The 13,217-nt window shown below is 49.3% G+C and overlaps 1 protein-coding gene across 3 annotated transcripts in view; it reads right to left on the bottom strand.

The window, feature by feature from the left end:
- TBCD (tubulin folding cofactor D) overlaps positions 1-13,217 on the bottom strand; it is a 177,164-nt gene that overhangs the window by 49,024 nt on the left and 114,923 nt on the right. For all 3 annotated transcript variants that reach the window (XM_082679819.1, XM_082679820.1, XM_082679821.1), the window contains 2 exons: positions 9,206-9,291; positions 2,506-2,586 (listed from right to left, as the gene is read on the bottom strand). In XM_082679819.1, the coding sequence (XP_082535945.1) occupies positions 2,506-2,586; positions 9,206-9,291 (167 nt within the window). The remainder of the gene's footprint in view (positions 1-2,505; positions 2,587-9,205; positions 9,292-13,217) is intronic.

Raw genomic sequence — 13,217 nt, 5'->3', positions numbered from 1 at the left:
ATTGAATTATAGTTGATTTACAATGTGTTAATTTCTGTGCAGCAGAGTGACTCAGTTATACATATATATTCTTTTCCACATTCTTTCCCATTATGGTTTATCACAGGATATTAAATATAGTTCCCTGTGCTATACTGTAGGAGCTAGCTGTTTATCAGAAAATGTTTAAAAAGAAACCCAAAACAACGGATAATACTTCTCAAAAGTGTATACTATTAAAAGTATAATAGAATACCTATACTAGTGAAGGTATAAATACACCACTAAAGAATGTCTGTAAAGAATTCTCTAAGGCTCCCCATTTTCTACAAGCCATGTATTCACAGGAAATTGAAGAGACCCTATTTATGAACTTTTAGCTGATATCTCCTCATGGATGTAATCCAGGCCAAAAACAGAGAAAGGCAGAAATATCTCCATCTCTGAAGAATCATAAGAAAATTAGGTCATAATCATGCTCTGTGAATCCCAACATTTGAGAAAATGTGAGCAGGTGTTATCGTAAGGACCTTCAAATCTGACTGCAATTTCCCCTCCATTCTGTGATTCATACATCCTGGAAACTTCAGGTTTTTAGAGCTTATACTAAACAGAGTATTTCCACAAAGAATATTTTAAATAAAATTAACAACAACAAAAAAAGAAAAAATAGAAATCAAATAGCAAAATGACAGGTATAAATTGATAACCACTTCAGATGTGAAAGGACTGAAGCCCTCAAACAAAAGGCAGACGCTGTCAGGCTGGATGTAAAGGCGGGACCATCTGCCATCCCCCTGACACACAGACAAGGGTGCAGGACAATAGTGGCTGTGAGAGGCCTCTTTTTGTAAGGCCCCAGCTTCGAATGGTTTTCACATTTTTAAAGGGTTTAAAAAGAAAAAAACAGGGGACTTCCCTGGTGGTCCAGTGGTAAAGAATTCACCTTGCAATGCAGGGGACATGGGTTCGATCCCTGGTGAGGGAACTAAGATCCCACATGCCAGCGGGGCAACTAAGCCCATGCGCCACAACTACTGAGCTTGCGCACCTCAACTAGAGAGCTCGCGTGCCGCAGACTACAGAGCACTCGCCCTGGAACCCGCCACAGCAACAGAGGCCGTGTGCCCTGGAGCCCGTGCATCACAATTAGAGAAGAGAAAACCTGCATACCACAACTAGAGAGAAGCCTGTGCACCAGAACAAAGAGCCCGCGCCCCCCAACGAAAGATCCCACATGCCTCAGCAAAGATCCTGCGTGCCACAACTAAGACCCGACACAGACAAAAATAAATTAAATAAATAAATAATAAATCTTAGAAAAGAAAAAAACAATAAAATACATGGGACTCTGACCTAAAATGTTTACTCTCTGGCCCTTTAAAGAAAAAGCTTGCCAACCCTTCAGCCATAATAATATCAAATTACACTTTAAGACAAGAAATCTAACGTGAAACAAAAAGGGACATTTCATAACAATAAACGGTTAATACATCTGGAAGATACAAAAGTTAGAAATGTAATTGCACCTAACCAGAGAGTCCCACCCAAAATATGTGAAAGAAACCTGACAGAAATGAAAGAAGAAATAAACATTTCAACAACAGCTGGAGATTTCAATAGCTCAAAAGTTTAGTCTAACACCATGGATGACACAGTTGCAATTTTGGTTTTAAATGTCCTATTGACTGCAACAAACACCCACTGTAAGCTGGGGTTCCGGACGCAGAACCTGAAGAAGTTACTTGGCGTTTGTGTCCCTCAGACCACGGCCTGAGCACCGGCAGCCACACCGAGCCTCCCAAGAGAAAATAAGCTGTCTTCCCTGAGGTGCTGACAGAAGCACTGATACCCGCTCTGGGTTATACACTGGCCCTCCCCTTTGAAGGGACACGTTTAACTGCTGGAAATGCTAAGACACCTTGAAGCTGCTTCGTAATCACGAAAAAGCTACAGGCCTGCCTGGCTCCAGGAAGGATGGAGAAGACGGCTAAGCGGCCACATGGATCGGACTCGAGCTGGGATGCCCTGGCCGCAGAGCAGATGAGGCAGATCCCACAGCCTAAGGTCCTCGCCCTCAGGAGGCTACCCGCCCTCCATGACACGCCAAAGTTTCCACACCCAGCAGACTTCACTGAGGTCTCCATAAGTAAAACTGGAGATAGACCATTAACCAACACATCAGGCATGAAGACTGGAACTTACGTTACTTCTCAGGAGTTACTTTAAAATATGAAATCTACCTAGATGGGAGGGCAGTTTGAGGAGAATGCATACATGTTTATGTATGGCTGAGTCGCTCTGCTGTGCACCTGAACTATCACACTGTTAATCAGCTATACTCCAAAATAAAATAAAAAGTTTAAATGGAAAAATATATGTATATATGTATATAAACTGAAAAAAAAAGAAATCTACAATTAGACAATATACTCAAGGCTTACGAGCTCAATTTAATCTCTCCTTTGGGAAAAAATAAGAATTCTTATTTGACAGATAAGCTAATTAGGCAAACACAAAACCTACCCATCCCAATGGTTTATCTTCATGGTAACCAGGTGGTCTATCATTGGTTGTGTGTATTCAGGAAAGCCGGCAATAAACGTGCTGGAAAAAAACAATATTCAGAGATGATGAGAATGTGGAGGAACAGGAACTCACACACGACTTACGAGAACGTAAAACGGTACGACCGCTTTCAAAACCAGTTCGGCAGTTTCTTATAAATAGACAGAAATCCCCTTATAAGCATGTATCCAAAAGAAATGAAGATATATACATCCACAAAAAGACTTCTAAACAAATGCTTAAGCAGCTTCATTCATTCGGAGCCCAAAACACAAAACAACCTAAATGTCTATAACAGATGGACTAACAGATAAACTGCGGAACAGCCACAGACTCAAGACAGCTCAGCAACAAAGAGGAACAAGCTACCGACACACACAACAAGCATGACTCTCAGAAACCACTGCGCTGACAGAAAGAAGCCAGGCACAGGGGCCCATCCTTTCTGACTCCACTCGTGTGACATTCTACAAAAGGCATCAGCGAGCTACGGGCGGCTCCCGGAGCCGAGGTGCTGAGCCCTCCATATCTCAGTGACGGCGCTGGTCACCCAGGTGTGCGTGCTGCCAGCACTCGCTGAACTGTACGCTTCATACGAGGACAGCAGATGGAGCATAATTATGCCTTAAAAGTAAGAGTTACATCTCCTGAAAATACCACAGGAGAATTAAAAAAAAAAATCTCCAAGTGGGACAGGCCTTTCTAATTAAGACTCAAAACCCAGAAGCCGAAAAAGAAGAGACCGGTACATTCAAACACTCAACCAAAAGAGAAAAATGCTATCAGGAAAAACACACCATAAACAAAATCAAAAATATCTGCAACTGCTATCACAGACAAGAGCCTTCTGTATAATGGAGTTCTTCCAAAACAATAAGAAAATGCCATCACCTAGTAGAAAAATCATTAAAGTTTACAGAAAAGAAAGAAGATGCAGCTCAAACATTCAGCCTCATTCACTGGGAAATGGAAACTTTTGTCCATCTGTCAAACTGCCAAAGCCAGAGGGGTTGACAGCTGCTGCTGGAAGGCTCTAGAAGCGTACAGAGACACTGCTGGGGACAGCGTCTTGGCACAGCCTCTAGAGACAGCAAGTGGCACTGCCCAGGAAATTGAAAATGTAATGCCCTTTGGTTTAGCAATCCCACTTCTGTTAATTCACTCAGATATAAGCACACAGGTGAGAAGTGCTATATACAAGAATATTCACTTCACATCGTTTATAACAGCAAAAGACTGGACAGAAGCCAATGGCCAGGAAGGGAGATCTACAGGTCACACTCCATGTCCAGATATGGAAGGCTCTCCAAGACGCAGGACGTCACAGGCAGCGTACTGTGTGTGCGCTCTGCTGTATTGTAACAGGACACACAGAGCTGCCTCCTTACTGCTAAGAGCTCATCCTTATTACCGCAGGCAGACCTCGTTTTACTGCGCTTCACAGATGCTGCATATTTTACAAATTGATGATTTGTGGCAACACTGCATCGAGCATGTCGGCACCATTTTCCAGCAGCATTTGCTCGCTTTGTGTCTCTGTCACATTCTGGTAATTTCTGCAACATTTCAAACTTTTGCGATATTACTATTGTATGTGTTATGGTGATATGTGAACAGTGATCGCTCATGTTACTACTGTGACTCGCTGAAGGCTCAGATGATGGCTAGCACTGCTGAGCAATAAAGCATTTTTAAATTAAGGCATGTACATTGTTTTTTTAGACATAATGCTATTGCACACCTAACAGACTAAGGTACAGTGTTAAGCTAACTCTCATACGCACTGGGAAACCAAAAAATTCGTGCAACTCACTTTAATGTGATACTCGCTTTATTACGGTGGTCTGGCCCCGAACCCACAATATCCCCAAGGTGTGCCTGTACTTGACCGAGCCTCTGAAGATGAGCACTTCAGGGGTTCCAACCTTGTGCACTGTGTGCCACCGCTCAGCGTGGACAGAAGGAAGTCGACACACCCACAGGCATGATATGAACCAAATCTCTCTAGAAGACACAAGGAACTGGGGCCAACAGGGAGCCCCAGGGTAGAACCAGGTGCCTGGAAGGAGAGGTGAGACACACTGGTTTTCCCTAAATACCCCCTGCACCTTCTGAATTTTATACCATGAACACGTATCACTTATTCCAAAATATGCACTTTTATACTTCATGCCTCTAAGACACCCAATTGCTTACAAATATTGTCTGAACCTGCCACACCATCCACATAACCCCACCACGGACCTGGCCACCACCCACGTGTTACACAGAGGCTGAGAGACAGAGCGGATGGCACAGAAGGCCAAGAAGGGAGAATCACGATTTTACTCAAATCCTGTGCGGGCACACTGCACGTGCACAGCATGAACAGGGGCGCTGGGTGGACATGCGTGTGCTACAAGGTGTGAGGTCTGGGAGAGTTGAGTCGGGGGAAATCTTTGCTCTGGGCGTGACAGGAAGAAAAACAGAGGCTTCACCAGCAGCGAGGTGGATTGAGAGCCCCCCTAAAGATGATGAAACCGCTTGAGAGAGAGTCAGAAGAAGAAAACAGAAAAGTGAGGACAGCAGAGAAGCTGTTGAAGCTGTCAGAAATGGAGGCAAGACACAATTCCTGGCCCCACATAACCTACAGGCCCCTGGCCCACCCAACAGATAGACCCACCCCAGGCCAGCATCCTGAACCGCCAAAGCTTCCAGAGACGCAGGCAGAGAAAACAGTGGCCTCAAAGAAAAAACACTAAACAGAGGTCGGCCACCTGAGTTCTAGTCCAAGCTTTGGCACCAACTAGCGGCTGACCTTGGAGAAGACGCACAGTTGGCACTGCCAGCCCAGGCAGCGCTCAGCACTTACTGAGCACTCAGTCTGCACAGCGGCCAAGTGCAAACCAAGAGGGGCGTCCACCACAGGGCGGAGGACTGGGGGAGCTGAGTCAAGGAGGATACATGGCCTGCTGGGGGCCGGGAGGCAGGGTGGTGGTGTGACATAGAGAAAGCGCTCCGTTCTGCACTCAGACAAGTGACGGGGGTGGGGTCGTGGAGGCTCTGCAAGTGTACAGGACAGTGAGAGCTGGGCTACGGTGACAGCTGACCGGACAAGCAGAATGAACATTTGAGGGCTGTTAGGGATGCAAGAGTGACAGAACTAGGTCACCAACCGGACATGGGGAATGAGAGAAGGAGAAGCAAAACGGAGTTGATGATGTGGATGGCATGCTGTTCACCGAGTTAGGAAATAAGAGAGAAAGTTCACTCTGAGGTTTCCTTAGTTTGAAGAACTCATGGGACAGGAACGTGCAAAATGACTGGAAAGCAAACTACTAGAAAGCAAAATGTGACAAAATGCTTCTCTAGAAGGATGCAGTGTTGTGGTGCCAGCAATCTGTTAAGGAAATTTACAACTGCAAGAAGACAAACCAATAAAAATTGCTCACGACTGCTCGTTAAGTCACAGCAGAAAACAGCTGGGCAAACAGAAGAACCACCCATATGCACACATCCAAAGCCAAGGGGCCCGGACGACCACCAGCTGGCGAGAGGAAGACAAGCTGCAGTCCACGCGGTGGACCACTACTGAGCAGCATGGATGAACGATGACGTACAGTGACAGGAGCCCGCATGCCACGGGACTGTCCTGCAAGTTCTAGAAAAAGTCAACTCCAGTGACAGAAGGCAGCTCAGAGGCTGTCAGGGCCAGGGCATGAGGGAACTTTCTGGAGTGACAGAAACATTCCCTGTGTTGACTGCAGCAGTGGTTACACATCTGCCAAAACCCACAGTTTAAATTAGTGAATTTTACTGTATGTAAATCATATGTCATGAAATAGGAGAACAAAAATAAAAAAATAAAATAAAAAAATAAAACAAAAATTTAAAAAAAAACCCTTTGTTTTGTCTTAGGAATACACAGGATGCTGAAAGAACAAGCCACGGACCAGGAGAAAACATCTGCAGATCATGGACCTGAGAAAGGATTTGTATCCAGAGCGTAGGAAGAATTCTCAAAGTCTCAGTAAGAAGAAAACAACCAACCCAATAGATAAACAGGCAAAAGATTTGTCCAATAAGCCCGTGAAAAGATGCTCAACGTCATTAGTTGTTAGGAAAACACAAATTAATGAGCTCCTCCTGCACATCCATCAGAATGGCTACGATTAAAAACAATGACCACACCAAGGGCTAGCAAGGACAGGGTAAAATGATGCAGCCACTCTGGAAAGCCACCTGGCAGTTCCTTGAAACAATCAGGATCCAGCCACTTCACTCCCAGGTGTTTAACCAGATAAAGGAAAGCACCTGCCCAGAGACAGACGTGCACACGAAGGTGATCAAAGCCCTAACCTGGAAACCTCTAGATGTCCCTCACAGGGGAAAACGTGGTTCATCACACGAGGGAACTAGGAACGCGTGGGCACTCATGCAGGGAGGACACATCCGAGAGAGCAGGCAGAGTGCAGGCGGCCAGAACAGCACCCAGAGCCCACACCACACGACTCCATTCACCCAACGACCCAGAGTGACAGGAACAGACCGGTGCCTGGAGAAGGGGTGCCCAGAAATCCTGTGGAGACAGGTCTCTATCTGCATTGTGGTGACAAAGCTCTGTGCCCGTCAACACTGATAAGAACCTACACATTAAATACGTTCAATTTCCTGTGTGTCACCAGCACCGTGACAAAGCTCTGAGGCAAAAGTAGAGGTAAGACGGTGCTGGTCCCCCCCACCTGATGGTCTTCATCCACATGTTTCAATTCCCATCCGTGTGTCGCACACTCCCGTCTCCAGGAGAATCATCCGCACATCGGCCCATGCGTCCACTCAGATGTGCTGTGAGCCCCGCGTGTTCAGTGAATCTGAGCTCCGGACCTTCCCCAAAACCCACAGGCGTTTTCTCCCTCATGGTGCACCCCAACACCTCCACTCTCCTGACCACACCCACTCTCGCCAGAGGACCCAACCCTGTGCCCTAGCTGTCCCCTGACCATGTCTCGCACCTTGTGAGGGGCCCTGACCACCCTCTGATCATCCCCTACCTTGTAAGGGGGCCCTGTCTCCTCGCTTCCAGTTACCAAAATGCAGTCACAGTGGTATATTCAAAATGCAGATCTGACCGTCAAACCTGGTTCCCTGACCTCAGGACAACCCAAGGCCCCACTCTGGCTCAGAAGCCCCACCACCCCGGGCTGACTCTGGACCCTTCCCTGCAGGGCTGTCCCCTACCCCACACCAGGCTCCCTGGGCACAGTTTCCTCTGCCACGTGCCCCCCTCCCCTTTGCCCTGCCGTCCAGGCTGACAGCAGGACCCTGGGTGTCGGCCCTGCCTTGGGGCAAGGGAAGAGCTCCCCCAAGCGCCCTGTGGTGATGGGGTACAGCCACAGACCCTGTTCCCCATGACTGCTGGACCCCTCCTCACAGACTGCCTCTCATCCACAGAAGTGTGCAGAACCCTCTGTGGAAGACAGACCCTGAGCCAGCCCATCTATGAAACGCAGACCAGCTCAGAGACCTCAGCCATAAGAAAAGCATGCCAAGGCCAAAAACTACGAGTTCTTTTACCCATGAAACTCAGGCAAAGGTAAGAGATTCCCCATGTAAAATATATGTTCAAATATTAACAATCAAAGGAAACAGAATTAAAATAGGAAAGAACTGATAAGGCACAGAAGACCATTAAATGTTGAGGAAAGGTCGAAAGGATGCTAAAAATACAGTGTGCTTGGTCAAAGATTGTTTCTGGGAAGGAGGCCAAATGCCACATTAAAAAAAACAAACAAAAAAATCTGTCCATGCTGGTTATGGAGAAATGTAGTTTCTGCATGGTCTGCACAGCAGGGGTATTAGGGAATCTACCCATAAGACCCATACTAGTTAACAATTTTAAAAAGCACTGGCGTGTTTCCTCTCCCAATTTAAGGCAAATAAGTCACTTCATAAAATCATGCCCGTCTTGTATTAGTGTTGCAATGAGTTAACTAAGACATGTGGACTCACTGCCCCACTACTTACTTACTTAAATTAAGTTTTGATGTGATTTCTGCAAACCACAGTTAGGGATGTTAAATATTTATTCCTTGACCTGATTTCTCAAATACCTCTTTCTCACTCATCTCACAAACAGGCTAGAGATAACTTCAACTTGGGAAACACTACTTTATTGAAACAGAAAAAGAAGGACAGTCACTACCAATCTAAGAATTCATTCTGAGAAACTCCCCAGTGGAGCAGCGGCCATACAGAAAGCAATGCCCAGTTTTGGCTTGTGGCTATTCTCTGTAAAAGACCAAGCTCTCAACGAAACAGGCTGGTTTAAGAGAAAAATAATCACCCAGCACTGTTCTTGAAACTCTTAATACCTCTTTAAGAAATGAGCACCCTTCTCAGGACCAGACCCTGCACTCCCCTTCTCCAGTCCACCCCTGACCTGCTACTGTCCCTTTGGATTCATTTGCATTTTGCAAAGTTTTATGTAAACAGAATCATACACGATGCACTCTGTCCAATCAATCTGAAACAAAAGTTTCAAAAGTTTTCAATTCCTTTTTTAACTTTCCACACATAAATTTACCCTTAGTGGACCTTCCAGGCTGAAGAAACCAAATGGTGGAAACCGATCTGTGACTCAAAGAAATCATTATATTTTGTGATGAATATTAAAACTTACCTTATAACTAGGAAACAGTTAGATCTGTTACCAACAGTGAAGTAGTCAGCTGTGGTCAAAATATCAATCCCGTGAGGGAAAGTGCCCTAATGAAAGAATAGAGTGGAGAAAAGAGACAAAAATTCTTTTATTGAGTAAAGGCATTTTCAAAGTTTGATAATCAAATCCACATATGTTACTTTTATGAACAAAGAAGCTTGATATAAACAAAGCTAAAACTACACACCACTTAACCGAACTCAACCAAGGACTTCCAAGTCAGGTCACTTTACTAACTGCCTCTCCAAGGCTGGACACTGTGCTAAAATTATTTGAACCACTTAAAAATTTTTTTCCTAACAATTCAAGCATTTCAACTTTAAAATGTTGTAAGAGCCCTTTCTTTAAACCACACACCATAAAAAGACATCAGGTTTCGGCAGAATTAAAGCTTCCGATTTCATTCAACCCGTGCCCCGGCCGCCAGAAGGACCCCAGCGTCCCCTCAGAAGGGCCGGCGCCTGCCTGGGCTATGAATCCTGGACAAGAGCCCACCCCCCACGGCTGGCAGGAGAATGAACAAGACAACGACTGGGAGGCCCCATGTGGGGGCCTGACAGCCAACACCCAGGACCAGACTCTGAAACAGGGGGTTGGGGAGTTGGGGACAGCCCCCCTTAACACACTCAGGGACACACTCCCAGCCTAGGTCCAGGCCCCACCCCAAAGTCTGCAAGTTATTATTGATACCACTCTCTGGTAACAATACTTGAAAATCTGAAAACAAGACAAATAGGTTTTTTTTTTTGGGCTGCGTTGGGTCTTCGTTGCTGTGTGTGGGCTTTCTCTAGCTGCGGCGAGCAGGGGCTACTCTTCATTGCGGTGCATGGGTTTCTCATTGTGGTGGCTTCTCTTGTTGCGGATCATGGTCCCTAGAGTGTGTAGGCTCAATAGTTGTGGCGCGTGGGCTACAGGGCACATGGGCTTCAGTAGTTGTGGCTCGCGGGCTGTAGAGCACAGGCTCAGTAGTTGTGGCGCATGGATTTAGCTGCTCCACGGCATGTGGGATCTTCCCAGACCAGGACTCGAACCCTTGTTCCCTGCATTGGCAGGCGGATTGTTAACCTCTGCACCACCAGGGAAGTCCCCAAATAGTTTTCTAAAAGGACATAAATGACAAACTTTCAACCAAGGAGTGAATGCCTTGCTGTCACCAACCATAGGAGGGTGTGGTGAGGCTTGGGTCCCCAGAGCCCTTCCCCACTCTGAGCAAGCCGTAGACTATGGACCCACTGACTGCTAACCTCCCACACTGTCTCGAGGGAGCCCTGCATATGAAGAACTTGGGATCTGACTCCAAATTGTCAACAGACCCCAGCATGTCCGTCACGGACACAATGTCAGAATCAGAGGTTTGGTTCCCAAGCGAACCTAAAAGCCTATCAGTCTCCCGACACAGCTCAGTGCAGGGGATGGCCCCCACCACCCAAGAGGCAACCGCACGCCAGGCTGACTCCTGCTGGACTCCAGTCCACCCCAGACCAGCCTGAGGCCGAGTCAGATAAAGGCCACTGTGGCTGCAGGAGGAGGTGGTGCCCTTTGCTCCACCACCCAAGCCTGCCGCCCCCTGGGCAACGTTCAGATGCCTCCTGACACCCCAAGATCTTCTTGGTCCGGCCACTGCATGCCGAAGTGTCACATCTCTGTCCAGACAGCTCATCCCTGCAAGGAGGGACAGAACGGACAGAGGGGGCTGTGTTCCAGCAAATCCCTCCCAAGGTTTCTCTGGGAGCCGGGAGTGGAGGCTCAGGACCCCTCGCTCAGGCCTGAGTCCCCGGTAGGCAGAGGTGAGCCTGGACGGAGAGATGGGCGCCCCCACCAAATTCCTACTGCAAATTCCCCCGTCGCTGAAGGTGGCCAAAGACAGGGTCTGTGCTCGCACCCAGGAGCCCGGAGGACATCCCACCCCAGGGCCGTGGACAAACACGCCCCCTGCTGCCCCTCACTTGCGCTCCATGCCCTCAGCAAGTCCATCACACATGGCCTCGCCCCATGTCTGGGGATACATGTGCCCTCTCCACACTCCCCTCCCACGCCCCCATTTCCTTTGGCAGGTTCACATCCTTCTCCTCCTCGGTCCTGTCAAGCTGCAGAAGGATGTCACTGAGTGCAAGCCCACAGTACGCACCTCTTAAACATCGGCATGGCTTCCCCTGGACTGCGCAGGCCGGTTTTACCATAAACACCAGTGCACGGGGAGACAAGAAGGGTAAGGGCACAAGGACCCTAGCTGCTCACCTTCATTCCCTGATGGACCCCCCAACCTGAGTGGCCCCCACGCTCCGACTGCGCAGGGAGCAGTACTGCCCAGCTCCTGACTGCCCTGGTGTCTTCTGGAACCTGGGGCTCTGCCGACAGGGGTGCCGTGGGGGCTGGAGGTGGGAGGGAGACACCTCTTCTCCTGGGTACTTTCAGGGTACCCAGTCTCCCCTGGCTCAGCCTCCAGCAGTTCCCTTCTTGATCACAGCCCCGCCCTCCTCTGCAGGCCCAGATCTTGGCCTGCGGGCCCCTCGACAACCCCACATTTCTCCCTGTCAGCCTCCCTCGTCCTGCAGGCAGCACTTGCTGCCCTGACACAGCGAAGCCTGTCGCCACCCGAGGTTGGCATCTCTGTCTAGTGACCAGCTTTCTTCTAAGTTTTCAGGGCTCCAGGTTTTCAGGACTAAGGGACACCCAAGGATACTGGGTCTCAGTCACCCCCCAGCCACGGAAGAAAGGCTGTGACCTTACTGGGCTCCTTCCACAGACAAGCACACCCGCAGAATGAGGCAGCACCCCAACAATTTCAAGGTAGCACGAATTCAAGTTCAAGATGAGTGATTTGGTTCCCTCTGTCTTTGGCAATGACTGTGGAATCCGAGACTTCGTTTGGACCCATCTTGGCATCAGTTTAGCCTTAACGTTGCATTCAGAACTGGACACCTCATCTCAAGGCCCTGGCCCCTCCCACACACACGCTCACAGCTCACAGCACAGGCTGCAGAACCTCCAGCTAAGCCTCCCTCCTCTCCGCCCCTTGGCTGCTCTGTCGCCTTTGATGGAAGGTCAGCACGTTGGCCGCCCTCCACAGACCTGGTCCAGCCTGAAGCCCCGCTGGCTCCTCTCTCTGCTCCACCCTGAGTGCTGGGGGACCCCTCGCCAACACCCAGGCCATGTGGACGGAGCGCCTCACCCAGCAGCCCACACTTCCGGGAGAACTTCCCACCGTGCCCCAAACGACACCTCTGTGGAAGCCACAGCTGCAGCATCACCCCCTCTCCCTGGCCTTTGGCGGCCCAGGAAGGGCGAGTGGACCCAGCACTGGGAACGCAGGCCCCGGTTCAACAGCAAGGCCAGCCCCGCTGTGGGAATCCTGACAGACTCGAGGGCATCCAAGGGGACAGTCCCTGCATGCACGCTTTCTCGCAGACGTCCAGGCAGGAGTCTTGGAATCCCGTGTTTGTCCAAGCCTTCCCTCTTGTGCACGCCCACCTCTCCCGTCCTCCCACCTGCTGAGCAGCCACTCTGCGTGGGCTCCCCTTGGTCCTGCAGCCTGACCTCTGCCCCTCAAGGCCCATCACCGCTTGTCCCCAGTGTCACCTGCTGATCCCCAGGCCCACAATGCACTCACCTCCAGCCCAGATCTCTCTCCTGGGCTCCCCTGGCCATGGGAAACTGACCCTTGAGATGGCTAATTTGCTGCCAGACTGGCCACGTGTCCCAGGGTGGTCATCGTCACACACAGTATGAATGACTTGGGGATAAAGGCCACACCTCCCAGCCCAGGCTGACCGCAATAAGAGGTTCAGGGCCGGGGGCACGATGTCAAGTCAGGAGGGGCCATGGGGCGGCTGGCAGGCAGAAGCTGGCTCCTTCCACACGTGGGACAGGCAGGGGTCACGTCTCTGCCCCTGCCCTGCCAGGCTCCTCTGCCCACACCCCTCCAGCGCCCACGGGCAACTGCTGACATCAGAAGGCCCCCGGCAATGCACAA

This window comes from Grampus griseus (genome assembly GCF_964374135.1).
Source record: "Grampus griseus genome assembly, chromosome: 20".
NCBI classification, from domain to species: domain Eukaryota; kingdom Metazoa; phylum Chordata; class Mammalia; order Artiodactyla; family Delphinidae; genus Grampus; species Grampus griseus.
Note: the sequence above shows the minus strand (reverse complement) of the source record. Positions and strands in the feature narration are given on the sequence as shown.